This window comes from Heliangelus exortis, chromosome 6 (assembly GCF_036169615.1).
Source record: "Heliangelus exortis chromosome 6, bHelExo1.hap1, whole genome shotgun sequence".
Lineage (NCBI taxonomy): Eukaryota > Metazoa > Chordata > Aves > Apodiformes > Trochilidae > Heliangelus > Heliangelus exortis.
In genome coordinates this window covers 5,235,546-5,259,471 of record NC_092427.1, presented here as the reverse complement: position 1 = coordinate 5,259,471, position 23,926 = coordinate 5,235,546, and the positions used below count along the sequence as shown (strand labels likewise).

Sequence of the window (23,926 nt, the reverse complement as noted above, 5' to 3'; positions counted from 1 at the left end):
GTATGAATTATTATATATTTTTCTACATGTTGACTCTAGGAGGCCAGAAATATATATATCAAAGGAACACAAACTTGCCAATAAGCAATATTTGAAATTGCTTGACTGGAAATCAGAAATGGAATGGTCCTATCTTTAGTCAAGGTAGTGAAGTATTGAAATTGACTAAAACAAGAGCAAATTGGACCAAAGCTGTTACAGAGGATGTGGAGTTGTGGCTTGTATTTCCTCTATCCGGGAAATGTGCCCTCATCCCTGTGTTTCCATAATAAAAAACCAGCATTCATAGTAACCTTGTTAGCTCCTATGTCATGATCTGACTGGTTCTCAATAACAGGTAGTGATGCTACATCCTAACTGATACAGGAAATTACAAATGAGCATTAATAAGATCCTCCCATGCTAAGTTTGCTTCAAGAAATCATGAAGAGTGTTTGATGAAACCTGATTGCCCCTACCTAGCTCCCCAGCACGGGTGTACCTACATCACTGACGTGTGGTACAAAGCAGGGAAAACTGGAATTACTGTGATTTAATCTGTTCTAGTTCCAGGACATGTGCCCACAGGATGTGAGTACTGGCCATGAGGTTCAGCTTGGGCACTGCTCATGGCTGTGCACCAGGTATGCCCAGAGATGTGTAAGAAGCCACAACATCTGACTTCAGCACTGGTTCTGCACTGAAGACCACAGTGTTAGTTCACACCTATCTCTCACTATATTGAAGGAAAGATCCTGGGATCAAACTGTCAGTTATTCAGATGCAGATCAATAAAGACTATTATCTTTCCTCGGGCAGCTGGAGGATTACTGCTTGACTCAGTTCTGAAATAATTTAAAAGGTACATAATACTGAGACTTCACTATTACCTCCATTTCGTTTAATACTTCTGCCTTGTGAAAGAAAGAAATAACATTTATGTGTGCATAGAATCACAGAATCATCCAGGTTGGAAAGCACCTCTGAGATCATCAAGTCCAACCCTTGATCCACTGCCACCCTGGTTCCCAGACCATGGCACTGAGTGCCACATCAGTCTCTTCTTAAAAACCTCCAGGGATGCAGAATCCACCATCTCCCTGGGCAGCCCATTCCAATGTCTGATCACCCTCTCTGGAAAGAACTTTTTCCTAATATCCAACCTAAACCTCCCCTGGCAGAGCTTAAGCCCATGGCCTCTTGTCTTACTGAGAGCTGCCTGGGAGCAGAGCCTGACCCCCCCTGGCTCCAATCTCCTTTCAGGGAGTTGTAGAGAGTGATGAGGTCTCCCCTGAGCCTCCTCAATATTGCATATTTCTTTATCTTGCATATTTCTTTACCTTCCCTGGTCTGTGATTGAGGCAGCTGATTTATATATTGAGTGACAAGACAGAAAAACTCCACCACAATTACTTATGAGCTTTCTTAACAAGACAAAACAAAACACAATAACTCCAAATGCTATTTATTCCTGAAATTCTAAACATGTTTCTAGGAAAAAGTTGATTCTTCTCTCACACTTCTAAAGTTCCACCAGAATGCTTACATGCTTGCTAATGTATCATATCTAGCTTTATTATTTTTGTAAGCAGAAACAGATGGAGTTGGAAATGGATTTCCATATAGAGTATAGATGGGTACGAATTTATTACTTAAAAAAAAATTAAAAATCCGAGTGGTTTTGAGAATTATCACTGCGCACTATTTAAGAAATATTTATCTAAAAATAAAATGTATGTGCAACACATTAGTGTTCCAACCATGTACATAACAAATGATTCAATAGTCAGTCAATTTTCATTTTTACAGCCTTACCTTTTGCTATGCAACTGCTGTTCCTCTCCTTATAATTTTTCTCACATGCACATTTGTAGGACCCTTTAACATTATTGCACTGTTGGGAGCAGGCACCAAAGACCATACATTCATTGATATCTATGAGGAAAAAAATTGTACATAAACACCTACAGTTTAATATACCACTATTTCACACTTTCAGAACATCATGGAACAAAGCAGATGAACAAAAGAAAATAATAAGCATTAGTATATCTTGCAAAAGTAAAAGGAAGCCTTCTGGAATTATCACTGACTTTATTTCTGCTGCAACAACCAACATATCTCAGAAAGATATTATTTAATATTACTTATATTTATATTATTTTTTATTTTATATTATTTTTATTTTATTATATTTATTTAGATTATTTTATATTATTTCTCCAACATTCTTCAATCAACCTGTTCTCATGAGAGCCTGAAATCAGCTTTGAGAATGATGATGTCTTTTATGTTATCTCCAACATTCCTATTTCTGTTACAGTCTAAACTACATGATCACCCCTTACTGGAAAACATCCTGTGCAGCCTCTTTTTGCCTAAAGAGGCAAACAATGAAGCTTTTGTATGCAAGAATCTATTCACTCCGATAGTCCCACTGAAGCAATCTCCTCTTTTTCTCTGTTACTGCCCACTAATAAGAAATTGATTCAACGGCCATTCTTTGAGAAGGTAGATTTATCTTATCTGCTGATCAGCTCTTTCACTATAACAACTATGGGGTTTTTTCTGACCAGTGTGCCATCATAAATATTAAGACTACATTTTCTAAGGTATTTTACTTTTCCAGTGTATTTCCCTTTCAGTTTTTAGTTTTATGCATTCATTGTTTTAAGCATCTCAAAATATTTTTATATTGGTGTTCTTGTATTTCAGCTGAAACACCAAATCAATTGATCAGCTAAATTAACTACTGGACCTTAAATCATTTACCCTTTAAACTATAAAATCATTTAATGTCCTGACCTGAACCCTGAACCTTTTTTACATTCATAATCAGCACTCATTTTTTATAACTTCTCCAGGTAAAATGCATAAATCCTGTAAATCCTTTCAGTTTCTTTTTCTCTCTATTTTTTTTTCTTTTTTTCTTTCCATTTTTTTTTCTTATTTATTTCTTGATCCCATGCTTCTTACACAACTTTTTCTCTGCAAAAAGAAGTTATCTCCTGCTCCAGCATAAAAAAAATTGACTATGCAGTTAACTTTTAATACATGATGATGGAATGAGATGTTGGAATGGAATGGGAGGATGGAAGAGACCTTTACCTTCACACTGTCTATTCCTCTTGTTTCTCTGAAATCCAGGTTTACACTGGCACAGTAGAGATGTTTTTGTTTGATTACAGTATGCATCATCTCCACAAGGATTCACATTATCATCACATGTATATTCAGTGACACCTAAACATAAACCAAAAGTCTAAAAAAAAACCCTAGTAGATTTATTTAAACTGTTATAAATGCGATCTAAAGCAACAACAATAAATAATATCACAAATTTCTCTTTCTGATAAAAAACATCAAGGTCAATTTTAAACAAATATATGAAATTCCTGTGTTTACCTACATGTGCATAGAACTTGACACTATTTAATTGAGATAATTTATTTTACATAAATAATTCTTTAATAAATTTATTTTGCTGCAGGTAAGAAATAAAATGCAATCAACATGTATGTAAGCTACTTAAAAAACCTCAAGAACTACTCTAAAATCTACAACCTTAATCACTATAAAATTTGCTTTCCTCTTGTTGTATGTCAAATAGAATTACACTGTTTTTAATTAAAAAAACAACAACAACACTTCAGTTAACTTGAGTGTTGATGAATAGGTTTTGCATGAGTGAAATTCTCAGTTAATTATGTATTTTCTCCTACTATCATGAGAAGGTATCTGGGCAGCCAAACTCACTTATTTTGCAGTCTTGCTCATCTGAACCATCTCCACAGTCATCAAACCAATCACACTGCAGTTCCATGGGAATACATTTCTTATCATTACAAGCAAACTCATCTTTTTTACATGGTCTTGCTTTATATGTGATCCTATCTATATAATTACAAATGAAGAAGAGAAAAAGAAATCAGTATTTAAGAGCCTTCAATTATTTTAGACGCATACAAATGGGAACTACCAGGCAGCATTAAGCAACTGCAAATTAATTCAAGCTTAATTTCTTGCAGTTTCAAATTGTGATCCACTAACTTCCAGTTAAGCTTTACTGAAGGACAAGTAGAATTCTGTAACAAAATTTGCCTCTAAGTGGTTTTCTTTGATCTCAGTGCCTTGAAAGGTAACATCACCTACCACAGTGATCTTCATCCGAGTTATCACCACAGTCATCAACCTCATTGCAAATCTGCTCAGGTCGCAGACAAACCCTGTTGTTTCTGCATCTGTATGGCCTTGTTGGAGGACATGGAAACTTTACTGTATATTAAAAAAAAAAAGAATCAGCTGTTACCCAGCTAGTATTCTTGAGGTTTCTTTAATGTCTCCTCATCAAAACAATAAGCAGGTGGGGGAAGCCAGTTGTACTCGACATATGAATGGTTCTTGATTTTAACTTCTGGGATTTAGTGGAGTAAGACTTGACCACTGTTTACACTGGTCATAAGTAGTTCATTTGGGGAATGGAAGTATTTGGTGTGATAAGCATAATTACATTTCTTTTTGAGAAACAGTAAATATGACAGAAATAAAAGAAAAGGAGGATATTTAACGATGATCAGTATTTCAATGTAGAAGTAACTTTTTACCATATGTGCACTTCCCAAAAAAAGATGTTTTTCTCATGAATATACCTGAAATCACATGAGCAGCAATAACAAAAGAAAACTAAATTCTAGAATGCAAGTTAATCTTTTAAAAATCAAATAAAGAAAACTTAGACATATGTGTCCTTATACACTTACATATCCTACAAGTAATTTCTTACTTTACTGCATGAAAATCATTGAAAAATTGAATGTCATACCACACATTTCAGCAACTTCATCAGAGTTATCTCCGCAGTCATCCTCACCATCACAAACCCAAAAGTGTAGTTTGCAGAGGGAATTGTTGCACAAAAATTCATCAGCTCTGCATATATTTCCCCCTGGAAGGATGAAGAGACAACAGGAAAAAAAATAAAAATAAAAAAAAAGAAGAAAGAATATCAGTTCTTGATAAAATCAGTATCACCACTTATAACATACTACCTGCAGAAAATGACACACATGGGATAACTAAATGTATGAAAGGGACTTTGCCTGGGGAGGCAAAGAAATATACACTTAAAAATCTCTTCCTTGACCTCTGACTTTCTTTTCATGACTACTGGATGGGAATTACCTGGTTGGCCTGACTAGAAATGGCAGATGTCAAAGCCACTGACACCTCCCCAGCCGGGTGTGTTCTCCTTGCATTTAGGAAATGCTTAAACTTTTTTTCTGTCTGTAACTTCCCTTGCTGATGATACCTTTTAGAGCACATCAGTAATTTCTGCTGTCAGAGAAGAGAACAAACCAGAGGACAGGAACCTGGTCTAACTTTTGAAAGGCCACTTGGGTCCAAGTTGGTTTCATGAGAATGTCTGATCCTCCCCTTATTCCTACTCCCATTTTCTGAGCCACACATCGTGTACAGAAGAGACAAAGTGATTGCAGTCCCTTAGCCATGGGGTAACACTTTTTTTTCTTTTTTCTCCAGAGGAGTAATAGGTTTGGGCAGGCTTTAGATGTCCCCATCAACTATAAACTCTGCAATTAAGGAAGATCCAGCCATGTAGGCACAGAATTGGTGAGACCGGGTGACCTCTAACAGCCTCTTCTTTTGTGTAACTTCTGAAATTTCTTATTAGGATATTTACTGAACACAGATGCAGCAAGAATAAAACCTGCTATGTAACTTTAGTATTGACTGATCTCTAAATCCCCTAACAAAATGGAACAGAGAGTGAGAGAAAATGTTTAAGGCTGGAGTGCTCAAAGCTTTAAAACTGGTTCAAGTTCAATCCAGTTGTAGTAAGTGTAGCAGCAAGAAGGGAATTTGTTTCAAAGTATAAAATTTACCACTACCAACCAGTGAAGTTAGGGAAACTTCTTGAAATTAATTTTCTACATAACACATTTTTATGGTAATTGGATCTCCAGTTTTCTGAGAAGAGTAGAGTATGAAAGAATCAAACCTGTGTACAGAGGAGAGAGGAGGAAACTGCGATTTGATATAAACCCCATCCTAATCTTTAGATCAGGCTCCAGTGGCTTCTTACTTATTCATTCAGTGCCCTACTCACAGCCCATTAAAATCAACAGAAGGCTATAAAGAGTTCAGAATGGTTTAATTTTTTTTCCAGAAAATTAATTTGCATGAAATACCCACCCTGTAAGAGGATGTTGGGAAATCTCACATTATGTTACTAAATATAATTCACTCCCATTGAACATATAAACTCATGAACATTAACAGAAATAGTCTTTATTAGCATACACTGAAAAATATCTAAAATTCAAGCATTCTTCATGATGAAAGACATAAGTATAAATAATTCTGTGTGTAATCACAATAAAACTATAATTCTAGTTGTATAATAAGATTGAAAATATCCATATTTATAAATATGCACAGTTGGCTACAGATAAATACTTCAGAGATTGTTTTAGAATGCTGTAGAATAAAACTCCATTTGTGTTTGCTATGTTTCCAAAGAGGAAAAAATTAGTTATCTGTAAGATAAACTGGCATTTGTTTCATGTGATTGCTCTGCCTGCCATAGTTCCTTTATAGAACAGATTTCTCCAATGGAAACCATAATTGTGACATAAACACGAAGTATTTTAGCAATAACCAAACAGGCAAAAGGCTTCTTATTGCATTACAGACAATTTGCAGTTCACAGAAGCTCCATTTTGCTATCTAAAGAATAATGTGGCCTTCAGATAAAATAAGTTTGCTACTACTTACTTACACCTCATTGGTTTTTAAAGAAATACAGTGCAGATATCTTAAAAGAAGCTTCAAAATGGGCTAGAAGATTTTTTTAAAACTTTGTTGATCTCAGTCTTCTCAAAACAATTATTTCTTCAACACTTTCAAATATGATGCTTTTGCATCTAAAAGTCTCTGGAACATTCTTCCTGTTTTCTTCATTTTCTGATCTCCCTTTCAAACCTAATCATTGCATGTAACTTCCTCTTTTTTCCTAGTGGCAAGTGTTAGCAGATTTCTGATAGGAGAAGGGAAGGATTTTTTTTACTCCACAATTGCTTGCATCCTCTCTGATTCTTACTTATCACTGTATTGCATTATGATGCTTTTTATGATACACATGTCATTGTAGAGGAGTAAAACACAGAACTATTTCACAGAAGAAAAGTTTGGAAAAAAATAAGAAGCTGTCAAAATTTAAAGTGAAATTTTACTTTTTAAAAAAAATTGACTGAGAGTCCTGTGTTTGTCACAATTATTGGATTCCTATACTTACTAAGAATTTTGTGTAGAACAGAACACTGTTACTACCTGGTAGCTGAAGCAAGTTTAGAATAACTGAGAAATAAAGACTTGCATGGTCTTACCCACAGAAGGAACACTAGAGGATTTAATGATATTTAATTGCAGACATCTTTGCAATTAAATGTATGTGTGTGTGTGTGTATATATATATACAGTGTATATAAATATATGTGAATGCTCAATTGAAAAGATACTAGAAGTACATTTGTGAATTTGCAGCAAGTGTGAGAATTAGACTACAGATGTATTTCTCAAAAACATATTTAAGAGCTTTATCATAAGCATGGAAGTCTGAGTGTAGTTTTTAGCTTCTTGTGAATCAAGTTTCGTGCATAGTTCTGCTCTCCAAGGAGAGTGAGAATTTAAAATCTGGTTTTATGAGTTTTGGTTAGTTGCAACATTTCATCTCCATGGAAATAAATAGAAAACTGGAGTCTTAAGATTACTTATTTAGTAATTTTTCATTGTATTGCACAGCCTTGTAATTTATTGTTGCCTATAAAACTGTAAAATAACTGGACTTATTACTGATTTCTCTGATGAGAAAGAAGATGCTTCCAGTAAGAATATAGCCTTGTGATCCTCAGGGAAAGAAATGTGAAGGAAGAACAATGAGCTGTGCTGGAAACAATCTAAGTTTTGCTTCATCCTTCAAATAGCTTGTAAAGCTGCTATACTGCCTTTCCTGAAAGAGGTCACAGACCTTTTATTTCATCCCTGAGAATGGCCAGGGTACCACTAACTTACAATGTCTGTTAATAAAAACCCAATAAAGTAAGCCTTTTAATGAAAAGTATCCCTTGCCTTGGTCACAATTTTCTTCATCACTGCCATCCACACAGTCATGGATCCCATCACAAAGCCACCTGACAGGGATACAGTAGGCTTTATTTCTGCATCGAAACTGATCTTCTTTGCACTCTGTTACACAATCCATCTGTGTGAATACAAACATGAAGGGAGTATTACTGAACTAGAACAACAACATACTCAAAAGAAAAAACCCAACAGAATTTGCCCATCAGAGCCACCCCTGGATATGACAGAGTTAATGCCCTTTGGCTCATTTCCACATTGGTCAGGACTAGAAAAATCCAGAGTGTGGATCCCTTTGGTCCCTAACTACCCTTAGAGCTCTGAGAAATAACAACCAATTTGGTCTTTTTTCTTCAACTTGTTGACAAAGGTGGTGATTTTCCTTTAAATTTACCAACAGTATAACATGCAGGATACTCATGGCGTGACAGAGAGTGATGCACCTGCTAGGATTGGATTAGATTAATATAGAGGACAGAGAAAGACAAATGTGACACAAACTCATCCAAACTGACAGGAAGGTGCAGACCCTGTAACAAACTCCCCCAGAACCAAGCTGAGGTTTTGACTTTAAAGGAAACACATTTGCCTACTCCAAATGGGAGCCACAGAGCAAAGAAACATCGCTCCAGGCAACTTCCAGGGAACCAAAATCCTGAGGCTGAGTTACTTGAAAAAAATTAAATGGGTGCAAAAACTGTTCTCCCTTTTAGTCACATTCAGCTGTGAAAGTGTTTAGAAAAATTCATGTTAGTCAGAAAAAAACAAAAAACAGATATTTGTCAGCTACCTCATCAGATCCATCAGCGCAGTCAAACTCTCCATTGCATTTCAAAGAAGCAGAAATGCAGCCTCCACTGGCACACACGTACTCACTTGAAGAGCAGGTTGGAGATGCTGGTTACAAACACATATTTGAGCATTAAGAAAAAGAAAATTTATAAATTAAGCTGCTTTATAATTCATGTTTTCATCTGGTTAACATCATCAGCAACCACGTGTTTGCCGCTGACCAGAGCTTTTACAAATGTTCATAAAGTATTTCATAAAACTTAATTGTTACATCCTAAGCAAAATGTATAATGATAGTAAATATGTAGTAGCAATGGTTACTACACATGTATATGTATATATTCATTGAATGACTATTTTAAAAATTGCATATTTTAAAATGAGCCTTAGGGTTTAAGGTAAAGCTACATAAATGCTTATAATTAAATATGCTAAATTTATCAGGTTTGAGAAATGGTTTGTATATTATTACAAGTAAATAAATGCATAATAATAAGTTTTATTTAAAATCGTGATGGATATTTTTCTTTCATTGGAAGTGAGGGGTATTTTGTCATTGGCTTCCATCAGTTGCACCCATCTAGCTTACAAAAAGTCTAGCAATTCCTGCAAAACCAAGCAACTATATTGTCCATGACAGTAATAAGGAAAAAAAAACAATAACATCACAAATAATAATGTGCTAGAGAAAACTTTTGCATAAGGACTAGTAAAAAATGAATGAATGTCACAAAGCAAAAAAAAAAAAAATCCCCAGAACGACTTCAGTAACATGCCAAGAATTGCTGCTCTTTTCAAAGCTTAATTTTATAAGCTGAGTATACATTACCAAATTATATTTCAATATAATTAAATACTATTCCCCCAACAGGCTTCATATTGCATAGCTGTACATAAGTGGACTGTTCAAAACAGGAGTAGGAAGACAAAAATACAGATTCCTTTGCACTCCTCCCTTCTCTAAGTGCACAAGGAATCTTGATTTACTGATTTATTTTCTCCTTGTTTCATTCTAATTTATTCCTCACTCCTGTTTTATTTCTCAGCATTACTTAAGCAATACCTGGCTCACAATTTTTCTCATCATCCCCAAGTTTGCAGTCTTCATGTCCATCACATTTCCATTTTGCTGAAATGCACTGACCATTGGAGCACTGGAACTGATCTCTTGAGCAGCCTGTTTCACAATACCTCTGGTACAATAAAAATAATAAGTATACAAGATCAAGAGTTTAATAGAAATATTGGTAATGCAACCAGTTACAGACTACACTCCTCCACACTATAAAAACACATTAATGCCTTGTGAAATAAAATATATTTATAGATGTGATTCATGAAAGGTGGCTTGCATCCTCTTAAGGTAGGAAGCAATCTGAGATCCACCACTGCCAGGAAAGAACTCAATTATCCATTGAGCTTCTGCTACACAACAAACCCTTCATTGTTTTCTCAAAAAAGCATTTAAAGCAACCCAAATCACTGCTATGTGTACAAAAAGTGGTTCCCCACACAGGACACAAAATATCTCCAGGATGGGAAGAGTTCCAGATGCCTGCTAAGCCAAAAAATGTAGACTACTGTTAAATATTTATTCGCATGTTCTCTGTTTAAGATATCTCTATCAACATGTTGAGTTTTAATTTAGTAAAGACGTTTGCATACAGCGATTCATGTGTAGAATTTTTATTGCTGTTTTTTAACATATTCATATATGGGAACCTATTCTTGGGCACTATATACTAATCAGTTTCTAAAGATATATTTTCCTGGAAAAAGCCTACCTCATCTGAGCCATCTGCACAGTCATAGTCCCCATCACACCAGAATCTTGCTGAAACACAGTCTCCATTTGCACAAAGGAAGTCTTTCAAAGTGCATGTTTGAGGCTCTAAATAAAGAGAAGTAACAACCCTATGTTTATTAGCATTTCCATAAATTTTTTTTTATATATATAATTCCCCAATTGAACAATGAAAGACTATAACAAAACCAAACCCACTAAATTGCAAATTATAAAGACTTGTTCTCTGTAAGATTTTGTTTCATTACAGTTTATAACTAAATATTCATATAAAAAGATAGTAAAAAAATATTTCCATTTCAGTTCTACAAAATTTCTTTGGATAATAACATGAGCCTGACTGTAATATTTATTTTAAATAATGAATACAGACTTGAAATTCATTTTGTACTTCCTACCATCTGAGAAAGGAAAAAAAAAAAAAAAAAAAAAGATAAGGACAAGGATATCTTAGGGAAAAAAGAAATAAGATTTTTGACATAAAGAATCTAAAGAGCTCACAGATGAACAGGAGACAGTAAAGACTGGAATTTAAGAGGGATATTTCATGATAAATGGGGAAGTTTGCCCACAAAACATACAAAAAAAGAAACAAAAAGTCTGAAGTCATTTTAAAAGGTGGACACAACAAAGGGGAAGAGTTGACAAAAATTTCAAGGAACAACAAATCAAATGTTAGCTTTTAAGTGTATTCCTTGATTATACATATGCTAATGATTTTTTTCAAAGCAAAACCTCGTTCTATAAATGTTAGTAAATCACTGACATTTGATTCTTTCTGTAGTCAACAGGCCAGGATTAGGAAGTTCAAGATATGAGAAATCATGTGAAGGAAATAATTTGTGGGAAAAGTCATTCACCCGCAAATAAGCATTTGTCATGTTTCTATACTAATTTGCAAAATATAAGCAAATACATTTTCTGTACTGCTAATGAATTATTTATAAACTGAGATTTGATTCTAGAAGAATGTTCACAATGGGCTAACTCCTCAGTTCTCTGTTTGCAAGAAATATTTCTTCTTCTGCTGGAATCCATCTCTGTGATTTACATATGAACACGGAAGAGTACTTTCCCATCAGTGCTCAGACTGTAAATGAAAGGAATGAGTATTAATAGACTTCTTTATAACCAAAGAAGGAAAGCATCATTCAGCTTCTGCTTCACATAAAACTCTCTTTCCTCAGAACAGCATTTTTTGATTATTAGAAAGAATTTTATCTGAATCCCAGCACATTAGATGATCAACTTCCTTCATGTTTGAAGTCTAAAAATAATCTGTAGTGCCAACAGACATTTGTCATCAGCATAAATGGCAGCAAGAAAAGGATCTAATGAGAAACTTTTTAAATTATTTCACATTTTGGCTTCTATTTTGCATTTAATAGGCACAGCTATTGCACTAGGTCATGAATTGAAAAGATTTTTAGGACACTGATGTAGTGATTCACAAGTCTAAGGGGGGAAAAAAATGCAATACTTTACTTAGAATAGATTCTAAAGTTCAAACTGTACAAATGTTTGCTTCTTGTGAGATTCCTTTGTCTTGTAACAGCTATTAGAAAGCAAACTTCTACAGAAACTGATTTGTATAATAGGAAGAGTGGGACTTCCATGTAGAAAACCAAGTATCAGCAATACAAACACTGAGAGGAGCACCTCAACCAAAATGAGTTCAAAGTGTACAAGGAGCCCTTGATTCATCCCAGCATCTGTCTGCAGATCACAAAGATAGAAAGGAATTAGGGGACAGATCTAGGCCATACTTTCTTGTGATGAATCAGTTCATCTACTACTAATGGTTGTTTTGGAGCTGGAAGATTCCAACAAGACAAGTCAAGAGTATCCACATAACAACATGGAACCACCATCATCTTGATGTCCTGGGTTAACCCTGGAGGGCAGCTGACCCCCACACAGCTGCACAGGGGGGTGGAAGTGCAAAAACTTTTGGCTTGAGTTCAGGACATTTTAATAGGTAAAACAAAAGCTGTATGCACAAAAGGAAAGCCAAATAATTCATTCACTACTTCCAACCAGTAGGCTGCTTCTAAGTGCCTCCAGGAAAGCAGTTTCATCACCTGTACCTGTCTTGGGAAAATAAATGGTTAAACTCTGAACATTCCTCCCCCTCCTTCCTCTTTTTCCATTTTTTTAATTGCTGAGTGTGACACCATATAGAATATACCTTTGCTCAGTTGGGGTCACCTGTCCCTGCCGTGTCCCCTCCCAGCTTCTTGTGCACCCCCAGCCCACTCACTGCTGGGACAGACTGGGAAGCAGAAAAGGCCATGGCACTGACCAACAACACCTCAGTGTGTCACCAACACTGGTGTGGGCAGAAATCCAACACTCAGCACCACTGAAGAAAATTAATTCTAACCCAGCCAAAAAAACAGGACAAAACGGAAGAGGAGGAAAAACCAAACCCACCCATTCTCCAGTACAACACTGCTGAAAACAGAAACATGGACCAGCCTGCAGAATAAATGCCCCTAAAGAAAAGATAATTAAGGTGGCCAGGGGTGGTTTTTCCCCCCTGTATTTAATGTGGCACTGAAAGCAGATTTTCCTTATGTATTATTTTTCAATAACTTTGAATTGTACTTCACCAAAACAAAGTTCTATGTTAATCCAGGCATAACACAGTGTACATAAAAGAAGAAACCTTTGGTACACATAATTTTTCATTCTAAAGTAGCCCTTGTCTAGCACTAGCACAGAACATTTAGAAAACAGACACTACCCATTGTTTGACTTGCACCAAGTCAGTGCAGCCTTAAGGAATATAAAGAATACGAATTTACAGCACTGTCCACTCAAAATGTACTCAAGATGACAATTTCAGATAGTCCAGTTTAGATTGTTTCAAAATGCTGGTCTAAAACATTTTCACATGAACATTAGCTAATTGCTAGTTCTAGTGGGATACAAACTTATTCCTGGACAAAATTAAATAATCTGTTTTCTTGACAACTGGAAGGAGCAACAAAACAACATTGAGAAGATTCTCTACCACAGCAATAGTTTTAGACTGACTGAATTAATGTCTTTTTACAGCATTATTAAATTTGCTTTGCTTCAAAGTTTACAGTGTATTATATGTTCTTTAATTACATTCAATAAAATATTACTGGTGCCTTCTTTTCAGAAGGAATAAGTCGTTACTATGGATTTTTTCTTTTTTGGAAGTTCACTGGAAGAGAAAATAAATCTTTTCCTAGTCTCCCCTCCAAAAAGATGAGAACTGAGAAGAGTGAAAAAGCATTCTATTTTGCTTAGTGCTAACTCAGCATGATCCCATAGCCTTCTTAATAACTCTTACATATCTGGGAGGATGCAAATATCATTAAAGAACAATAGACTAAGATAAACAGAGTTAAGATAATGAAGTCATAAGAGGCACAGCTATTTGCATGAGACCATTAATAATTTTTCCCACTGCTATGTGGTGTTCTTTTAACATGCATTCTGTTTCCCTTCTGGTAACTTCACCAGGATGCTGTGTGTACATGCAAAGAAACTCTACAGAGAAATGTAAAATACCAGAGCTGAATTTCTATCATTTCAATGAGTTCATTCTGCATTCCTGGGAAACAACTCATTTTCTGATAGAGTTGCCTGACAAGCCCTTTGTATATTCATGTATGTTATGAAAAACTTATAATGTGCAATGTAATACATTTTGTCAAATGCTTTTGAATTTCTAATTTCATCCACGGTTGTTTCATTACACTTGTAGAATAAAGTGGCTTGCCAGGGTATAAAGAACTTTATACATCTATTTCAAACAACTGAACAGCATTTTGTACTTGCCCAGCTCTTCCACTACTTTGAATTGTACAGCTGTGTCAGCCTACTGTATTTCATTTAAACATCAAAATATGGGATTCAACAGTTGGAAGTGAAGAATGCATTGGACAAGCAAAAGAAAATGGAAAATTGAGCTAACATAAATGTCAATTCACCAGTTCCAGCCTTTAGTTTGATGCACTGGCTGTGACTGGGAACTCACTAATTCAGATTTCCTTATCTCTAAGTCAAGAGAACAACCAAGAACTGAATATATACATTAATTAACTGATTTGAACAAAAAGATAGCAAGTGAAAAACATAATAGTAAAAAAAAAAATAATAGATGATTGCTCTCTTGTTATGTCTCTCATTATTTGAACTTTTTTCTTGTACTATGATGATTCTAAACTTTAAGAAAGAAAATTATAAACAGTGGGTGACAAATAAGCCCCACTTCACACACGTCAGATTTCAAAAAATGCCTGTTACTTATTTTACTAACAGCAACAATGGTTTATGGTATCTGTTTAGTTTTTTTTTAATTTTCAAATTGCAGGAGATTTTAAAAAGCATAATGGAGATGAACACCACCATACCAAAACTCTGTCTCTTTCTTGATTTTCAGATGATAATAAGACAACAAAAAAAAATTTCTTGGTACTTTAATATAACCAAAAATAAAAATCTCACTAGCACTACTAATCCATTCCTAATGAAAACAAAGTTAAGAAAGCTTTTGCAACTTAACCCCCTCGTGAGGTATAATAATAAATATTTCTGAGTGACACAGCCACATGACACTTTCCCCTTCAGATGAAACACCTGCATATAAACTCACAACATTTTCAAATGTCCATAGTGATTAAAGGCAGACAAATCCACTTTAATTTTAAGCAGAATGAGCTTCAGACATCCTGTACCTGTGGACACCACGTCTCCAACTGGAGAAAGGGGCAGACAGCACAGACTCAGCATCAGAATGCCCAATTTTTTACACTTTCTAGGTTATTACCTTGATACTAGATATACATTCATGATACTCAGTCAGGTATATGCATTTCAGATTATTTACACAAAAAAAAGATACTAATTTCTTGAACCTCTAAGTACAAAAGAAAAAACCCACAGAAACTCTCAAATGAGAGAAGGCACTTAAGAACTATTTGTGGAATTTCCCTCTTTAAATATATTACAGAGACAATGAATAGGAGACAAAACCATTAAGAGTTTGTCATTTTTTCTTTAGAACCAGATCAAAAATAATTTACTGGAAGTGGTATCACAGAGATTAGGCTGGCATTCCAGTTCCTCATGGCTAGAAGAGAACGAGGGTAACTGAGAAGAACATCATCATCTTCTTAATGTGACAAAGTATTACAGAAAAGGACTTATGCTACAAATCATTCCAGGAATATATGAATGTGATGGGCAGACAGTGTGTGCTCAAACTTGATTGTTACAGGTTTTTCACTTGATCACTGAGCAGTTTTTTCTGATTCTTATCTAGAGGTAAGAAATGCAACTTACTGACAGAAGTAAACTAACTGTAATCTCATTTTTTAATTAATTGAGAAGTCATAGGTCAGGCATTGCTGCATAGCTAATTACAGCTCTTTATGCTAATGAGCAAAACTGGAGAATTTCAGCAAGGAACATTTTGAGTTCTGGTCAATTGATTTTCAACAGATCAGGTGGCATTGTATAAAAACATACATGTGCCATGTTACCACAATTAAAAAGTTTCTTCTGATATTTTGCTAAATGGACTCCACTCGTTATAACAGGTACTTAGGTAAAAGTTACTTACTACAGTTTTCTTCATCAGAATTATCACCACAATCATTTTGGCTGTCACATCTCCAGTGATCTGGAATACAGTTGTTGTTTTTGCACTGGAACTCATGAGGCCCACAGGTTTTTTTATCTGTAATTAAGATGAACATCATGTACATCATTCCAGACATTGACTGCAAATAAACACTGACATGACATTCCTGGATCCATGTAACAAAGAGCAATCATAGTTAAATTTTACTTTCAGAAATAATTTCTCATACTATATTCTTTAACATTCTACTTCTTCAGATATGCTCATAAATTTGATGATAAAATTAAATTATGGCCTGTAAATACTGTAAAAAAGATTAAATTCATAAGGAGTCACAATCCAGTTTAAAGAGAGGGCATTATTACACTGAATTTCCAAAACTGAATGGACTTCTCATTGGATTTATCTGTAAGATTGCTTTACAAAAATCAGATCATAGTGAAGTATAAGAACATTTGAGAATATGCAAGTTCTCAGAACTTATAATTCCATATAGAGATTTAAGACTAATCACACCTGACAGAAAACATTGCATTTTGATTTATATTTTCACCTTCTGATGTTCTGGATTAGGAATTTCTACAAAATAAAACATTATAAAGCTCATAATGCTGAACTGACACTGATTTTCTTCACACAGGATATTTTCCATGAGCTTCCCTGCTAACAAAGCAGCACTGTAAGAGCATCCTCTTGGAGATGCATGAACACCATGAGCTCCTCCAACAGGAAGGAGCTGCCTCCATTTTTTATTTATATTTTGTATTTCTGGAGTAATTCTTTCAGGTTCTAAGGACTGAGATGAAATGAAGCAAATTTAAAATCAGTGACATTTTCTTTGGAAAAAAAAAAAAAAAAAAAGCAGGCTTTGTAAAAACATATTTAAAATTACATGTCACTCTGATGACATTTCAATAGAACCTCTTAAAATTTCCATTATGCTCTTTCATAGCATATCAGTTCAGACTTCATACTGCTATTATGACACCTTGCTGAGTTCTAAAAATGGACAGGCTGCAGGATTGAAACCCAATCTTAAATTAACCTGCTTTTTCTGTCTGTGAAACTGAAAGAACCATGAATTAGATCTGATGCTCCAGCCTAAGCTGCTGCTTTTCCTGTCTTGTTTTAAGTGTGGTTCTGGAACCAGAGTGGTAAAAAAAACCCACATTTGAATATCAAGGCAGAAGTAAATGGTGCTGTAACTTAGTACATACACTCAAAAAAAAAACCAACTGGTAAATACAGCACTGCTACTGCCTTTTGCATTTGTTCCTTATTCTCTTCCCTTACTGTGACTTAAGAACTTAAGCAAGAACTTAAATATTTAACATTACAAAACATAAAAACATCCCTCTCCCTGAAAATAAGGCACTTGTATTTTTGTTCTGTATCTTTGGAAACAACAAAGCTTCAAATCAGAAATATTTATTAAAGTGCTTCTAGCAAAGTCTACAATCTCAAGTTAACGTATCTGCTCACACGAGTCCTGAAGTCTGATGACAGACTGTATTTTATTTATCTTTCCACATTCAATAGAAATACCAAGATCTGATCAGTAATACACAGAAGCCAGAGACTAAATCCCTTCATTTTAGCTATGTCCTAGGATGAAGAGAACATGCAATATATCTTTTCTTATTCTTCATAAAGAATTATCTATTTCTCATTGCTAAATCCATTTTCTGACATTGTCTCTGTACACTTGTACTTGTTCCTCTAATTTATCCATGTGTAGTCTAACCTTACAATAACCACTTCAATATTAACAAAATATTTTGTAAGGCTCTCTCTCTTCTTCACAAATATGAAAGCTTTATTTTTCAGTTGGATTGACTGCTCTCTCAGAGCAGCTGACAATTCACCATGTTTAACATAACAAAATTTCTTCTCTGTGTTTCCTTCTTCATGTTAAGTAGTCCTGAGGAAAACCTTCCTGAGGAAAACCAGGCTACTAGAATTAAGATATAAAAAGAGGAAGAATCGGGAAAAGTGTGCAACAAATGCCTGGTTTCAAATTGTTTACCTGACTCAAAGGAAATAGTGCAAGACCTTACTTTTTGAATTATAAAAAAAGCCCACATTTTGTCATTGCTGTCCTCAACACTTAATATCTTTCCATTTTGCTGAACTGGGGATGTCCTTAAATGTGAAAGTTCAAAGAGGAAGAAAACAAAGACAAAATAGTGAGTACTGATGACTATTTTCATATTTTTCTCTTCATATTATTATGAAAAGTCAGTAGCCTACTGCAAGAGGCAAAGGGCTCCTTTCAGATATATGTGTGAGTGCCTGAGGTGGCTGCTGGTGGATTGGGGTTCATATTCTGTGCACACTGAACTAAGATTGTATTTTAGAAGCAATTCTAAATTAGCACAAAGGAAAGATGAAGGCTTACATGGAAAACCAAACCAAACCCCAAAATACTACATAGGCACCCTCCTAAAACATAATGATGCAAATATCAATCCCTATGAAGTAAACCACCACTTTTCCACTAACTTCATTACATTGACATTTGGAGATTTTAACTCCCTAGATGTGCATGTTTGTGCATTTCTGTGTTTGTGTGTGAAAGCCTGAGAGGGATGGAATCCAAAACAAGTCTTGAACCCTTTTGAATGAGGTTCAACCAGCTGTTCTAGAGCTTGGTAGGCTGACACTGATGCTGGATACAAGAAATTATCAGCCTCGTGAAGGAAGTTTAAGTTTATATAATGCATCCTTCAAACACCTCAAGGAATATATTTTTCATCATTAAAAAAAGCCTGCTTTGACTCTAGGCTAAAATTAATACTAAAAAAGCAAGGAAGCAGAAAGCATTCTTTCTGCTGCTGACGCACTATGCTAATAAAAGACCCAAAATACACATAACCTTTAAAGCAGATTATAATCACTTCCCAAGACCACACATAGCTTTATTCAGATTCTAACTCAAACAGGGCCTTTAGTGATGATGTATTTAAGTAGTATTTAAGTTTAAGTATTTAACTTAGCATTTAAGTTGTGAGCAAGGCTTACCAGAGTTGAATGGCTTTTTCACTTGCCTGGACAGAATGCATGAACTAACTCTAACTACTTTGGAAAGCACCAGACACTCATTAATAAGCACACATTTCCTAATTCTGCTTTAATTGTCTGAGCCTGCAATTAACCACAGAAGATTACATGCATTCAGACTAAAATTTACTCAATATATCTCTGATAGCACACAGTAGCAAATGTTGACTAAGGAAAATACACGACTATGGAGCACTTGAGCAAAAAAAGAGATTATCCTTTTTACAAGTTTTGCATTGTAAGCATTTCAGAAATGAACTATAAATGCTAACAAGTTACTACTAGCACCAACATATGCAAATCTTTATGCTACTTTGCTTGCAGCTTTATAATTTAATTCTATCAAATCTGGTTCATAAAAATAAGCATCTTTAAATTAAAAAAAAAAATAAACCACCAATGCAGAAGACCAAATTGTGTTCAAGCTATTGCTATACTAAGGTCATGTAAACATGCTGCAAATGCTAAAATTACAGAAAACTTTAAAATGTAATTAAAACCATCCTGTTCTTGTCAAATCTTAGCTGTTCTGAGTGTACATAGCTGCCAGTGGCACAGGGACTGGGAACAGATACATTTTCCTGCCTTCTTCAACACAAAAAGCAAAAGCATTGTATACAGTGAACAGATTTAAAATAAAAATCAGAGGTGTCTTTTCAGGGAAGGTGTAATTAAACTGTGGAAAGTCTTGTTAGTGCAGTTCGGAGAGCTTTAAGAGGTTAAAGAGAACCAAATTCCATCGAGGGTTTTTGTGTATATTTGACTCAAAATAGCTGAGCCCCAAGGTGTTAGAGGCTGGAAGAGAATCCCAGGGATGTTCCATTACAGATCTGCTTTGCTCACCTGTTCTTCCCTAGACACTGGCTTTCTAGTCACTGCCAGGGACAGAATAAAAGGCAGAGTCTTAAATACCAAACAGCATAAACTATTTGGGATTGCACATGTTACACCTCTATCCTATATAATTCTTTGAGTAATTTGGATTTTGTAATTTGCATTCACTGTTTTTTCAAATCAAATGCTTTGTGGACAGGAACTTCTCTCCATTTGCCATGATTAACGAGTTTCCCCTTTTGGCAATTCAAATGATAGTCTTGCCTTTTCAGAGTTGAGGAAGAATCCAATCTCCTAGACATATTTACCAGCTCAAAGATTTTCATACATGTGCTTGTGTCGATGGTTTGAAACATATCCAGGGAAATTTGTATCTTTCAGTGCTTTGTTCTTTATTGCAGCCTGTAGTCCCAGTACTTTTGACCCAGTGGTAGCATAAACTTCTCCAGACTCACGTGTTCCATCAAATGTTTATTGATGAATAATGGTCATCTTTGAATGTTCTGTACAATTATGTGCCCTCTTCTCTTCCATATCAGAACATTTTTCAACCTTTTCCTTTATAAACTGGTCTTCAAGCTCCCACAACTTTTTGTGCACTTGGTGAGTGCAGCTTTTGAACGGACATTCATGTCCAAAGATTTGTCCATTGATACTGACCCACTTATTTTGACTTTGGTTATCTGTAATACATTTTCCCTGGTGGAATATTGTATTTATTATTTTATTTCATAAATAGCTGATTCAGTACTTCCCAACAATGTAATGAAAGACTATGAACAAATACTACTGCTATGGTGTGGGGTTTTTTCCAAGTAATGATGAAGAGCAGCTCCAAACCCCCTCACAATGCAAAAACTGCTTAGATATTTTCAGCTTTCTATGAATACTGTCTTAGTAAAATCATAGAATCATATAATAATTTGGGTTAGAAGAGACCTCTAAAGGTCACCTTGTCCAAGATATTTTTTTTCTTTGAGGGGGAAAAAAATCACAGACATTGGTAGTTTTAAATGCTTATGAATAATAACAATAATAATAATAATAACAACAACAATAATAAAAAAATCAGTTTATCAGTTCCTTTTGCTATTTTTTTCAACAACATCAAGCTAGAATAATATATTCAAAACCACTGGGATACTCACCACAGTTTGCTTCATCAGACCCATCAGCACAATCTGGGTCTTCATCACATACCCACAATTTGGAAATGCAGTGTTTTGTTGTTTTACACTGGAAATGGTCTGGAGAACAACTGTTTTCAGCTGTAATAAAAGGATTCCACATTAAAATTACAAATTTCTGCTAATATTAAAAAAAAAAAAAAAAAAAGTTGCTTTTTTCAGAAATGCAGTATCTTTACTATTTGTTAAGAAACATTTGTAAGAAAGCAGCATTCAGGTTTAAATTTTTTATTATTTTGTATTCTGTATTGGCCTGTAAGCAAGCTATTTGTGATCAGACATGTAAGGATTTTTTTTAGAGAAAAGCTCATGCACAAGCAGCATCAAATTGTCCTAAACTAAATTGAACATAGTTGAAAACCAGTATGATCTGTTCTCTGATAATGTTTTTCCATATGAATGTTTTCCCACTTTTACCTAGGGAACTCCATAAGAGTTTTAACAAACTGTCCTATACCTGATGAAAAGCAATTTGCTCCTTGACATGATCACTCTTGTTTCTTGGGTTTGGGAAGATGAAAAATTCTTGGTTTGTTAAAACTTGGTGTAATATTTCTTTCACTATCACGTTTCAATATATAAATTTACAGTGCTGGAATTAAAAAGCATTTAACTTGGCTATGCTGCTAGCTATACTTATAAAAAATAACACTGATTTTCAGCTAAGACACCTCACCAGGGGATTTCAAAGTGCTTTAAAAACAGAGTAATTACCTCCATTTTACATACAGAAAGTCTTAAGTATTGAATGTGACCTTTTCAAGGTCACTTGAAATATTAAAAAAAAAAAAAAAAAAAAAGAAAATCAACAGTGGCAGAGCTGTAAAAAAGGTCTGTATTCCACAAATCTTCCTCCAGTGAAATTAGAACAAAACAGATAATCTCATCTGTCTCGTGATAGGAGCCCGGTTCCTACTTAAACCTCCCCTATTTGTCATATCCCCAAATTCCCAAACTAAAGAGTTTTCAGAAGCCACAAATGAGGTTTTATTAAAACTAGCACACTTACATTTCTTAAGAGAGAAGCTAATAAAGTCTTGGTAAGACAGAACATAAATAAAATATGTGTATCAGTAACCTCCTTTACTCTCCACAGGGTCTGTGCAGGCAGGTTGATGGCTGAGTTTCAGACAAGTCAGAAGCTTTCTTTATGTCACACAGACCCATCCCATCCACACTAAGCCCCTGGAATTTTTCAACTCCATCATCACTGATCCTGACTTTATCTCTCCCACAGACTCTGCTGCTCTGATTTTATTTCACTTCTGTCAGCTACAACTCAAAGTTCTGGGAACTTGACATATTCCGTGTGCAGATCTCCCTTATTTTCCACAGGACTTTACCTGGGCCCACTTAATTTTTAAAGAAATATATAATACTGTCTGTTAGCAGCTACAACAGCTCTATTGAGCTGTTTGGAAGTCAACCATTAAACAGGACCAATAACAAAACCTTTAAGTCCTTAGCAAGCCTTCCTTTGGACATCTTTGCAGAAAGGCAGCATAATAAAAACTTTAAGAAAGCTAATTCAGAAAACAGGAATAAATATCTTAGATCAGCAGTAGATCTAATTAATGAATTGAGTGAAGGATAGTGAAGCATTTCAAGACAGCACCATTATTTTAATCAAAAAATGATCAAAGACACAAGTTCTTAAATAAATTTTGATTCTAAACCTGAAAATATTTTCTCTACTTGTCTCCAGGAGTGGGAATGAATTTAAGTAAGATGTAAGCTGAGTAAATGAAAATCAAATTACACAGGCAAATTAATAAAGTTCCCAGAGGAAAGGGAACAGAAAAAGTAAAAAAGTCCACAGAGAAAGGATCTCCATCTTTTGCAATAAAAGACAAAGAAAAATATCTTTTTCCACTGAAATATGTTGCTGCAAGGCATGACAGATGAAAGCCTCAAGAAGATGAGTAATTTGTGAGGTGGTTAAGAGTAAAATGGATGTTTCGGCCTAAGTCAGAAACCCAATTAAATGCTTGAAATTAATTGTTTACACCCCCTCTTCTTTGCAATGACTTTAAAACTTGAAGTTAATAAATGGCATTTCAGTTTATTCTCTTGTAGATAAAGCACTGTACATTGAGCCAGCCCATGAATTACCTGTTTCACATGTTCTTTAAATTATTTTACAAAAAGGGGGCTTACAGTATTTTGCTTTGGTTTCCTGTTTAAGACCAGCTACAATTATGAGAGTGAAATTCTCTGAACAAAACTTACGACAGTCTCTTTCATCTTCTTCATCACCACAGTCATCCTGTCCATTGCATCTCAGATTTATTGGGATACACTTCTGATTCTTTGTGCACTTGAACTGGCCTGACAGGCACACATGTGTGTCTGTGAGTTAAAAAAATAAAATATCAAATTAAAAGATTAATAGTGCAAGTTATAATGATTTAAAAATATAAATGAGTTCCCTTTGAAATTTAAAGCATGGCATTTAAATCAGTTTAGCATCTCTCTGAAGTCTATGATATA

The 23,926-nt window shown here is 34.9% G+C and overlaps 1 protein-coding gene across 1 annotated transcript in view; it reads right to left on the bottom strand.

Moving 5' to 3' along the window:
* Positions 1-23,926, bottom strand: part of LRP1B (LDL receptor related protein 1B) — a 631,173-nt gene that overhangs the window by 51,409 nt on the left and 555,838 nt on the right. Inside the window, exons 65-76 of the mRNA XM_071746448.1 lie at positions 23,666-23,785; positions 21,398-21,517; positions 16,335-16,451; positions 10,713-10,819; positions 9,992-10,121; positions 8,927-9,033; positions 8,125-8,257; positions 4,802-4,924; positions 4,132-4,254; positions 3,736-3,873; positions 3,088-3,222; positions 1,795-1,914 (exon numbers count right to left, since the gene is read on the bottom strand). Coding sequence (XP_071602549.1) covers positions 1,795-1,914; positions 3,088-3,222; positions 3,736-3,873; positions 4,132-4,254; positions 4,802-4,924; positions 8,125-8,257; positions 8,927-9,033; positions 9,992-10,121; positions 10,713-10,819; positions 16,335-16,451; positions 21,398-21,517; positions 23,666-23,785 — 1,473 coding nt within the window. The remainder of the gene's footprint in view (positions 1-1,794; positions 1,915-3,087; positions 3,223-3,735; positions 3,874-4,131; positions 4,255-4,801; positions 4,925-8,124; positions 8,258-8,926; positions 9,034-9,991; positions 10,122-10,712; positions 10,820-16,334; positions 16,452-21,397; positions 21,518-23,665; positions 23,786-23,926) is intronic.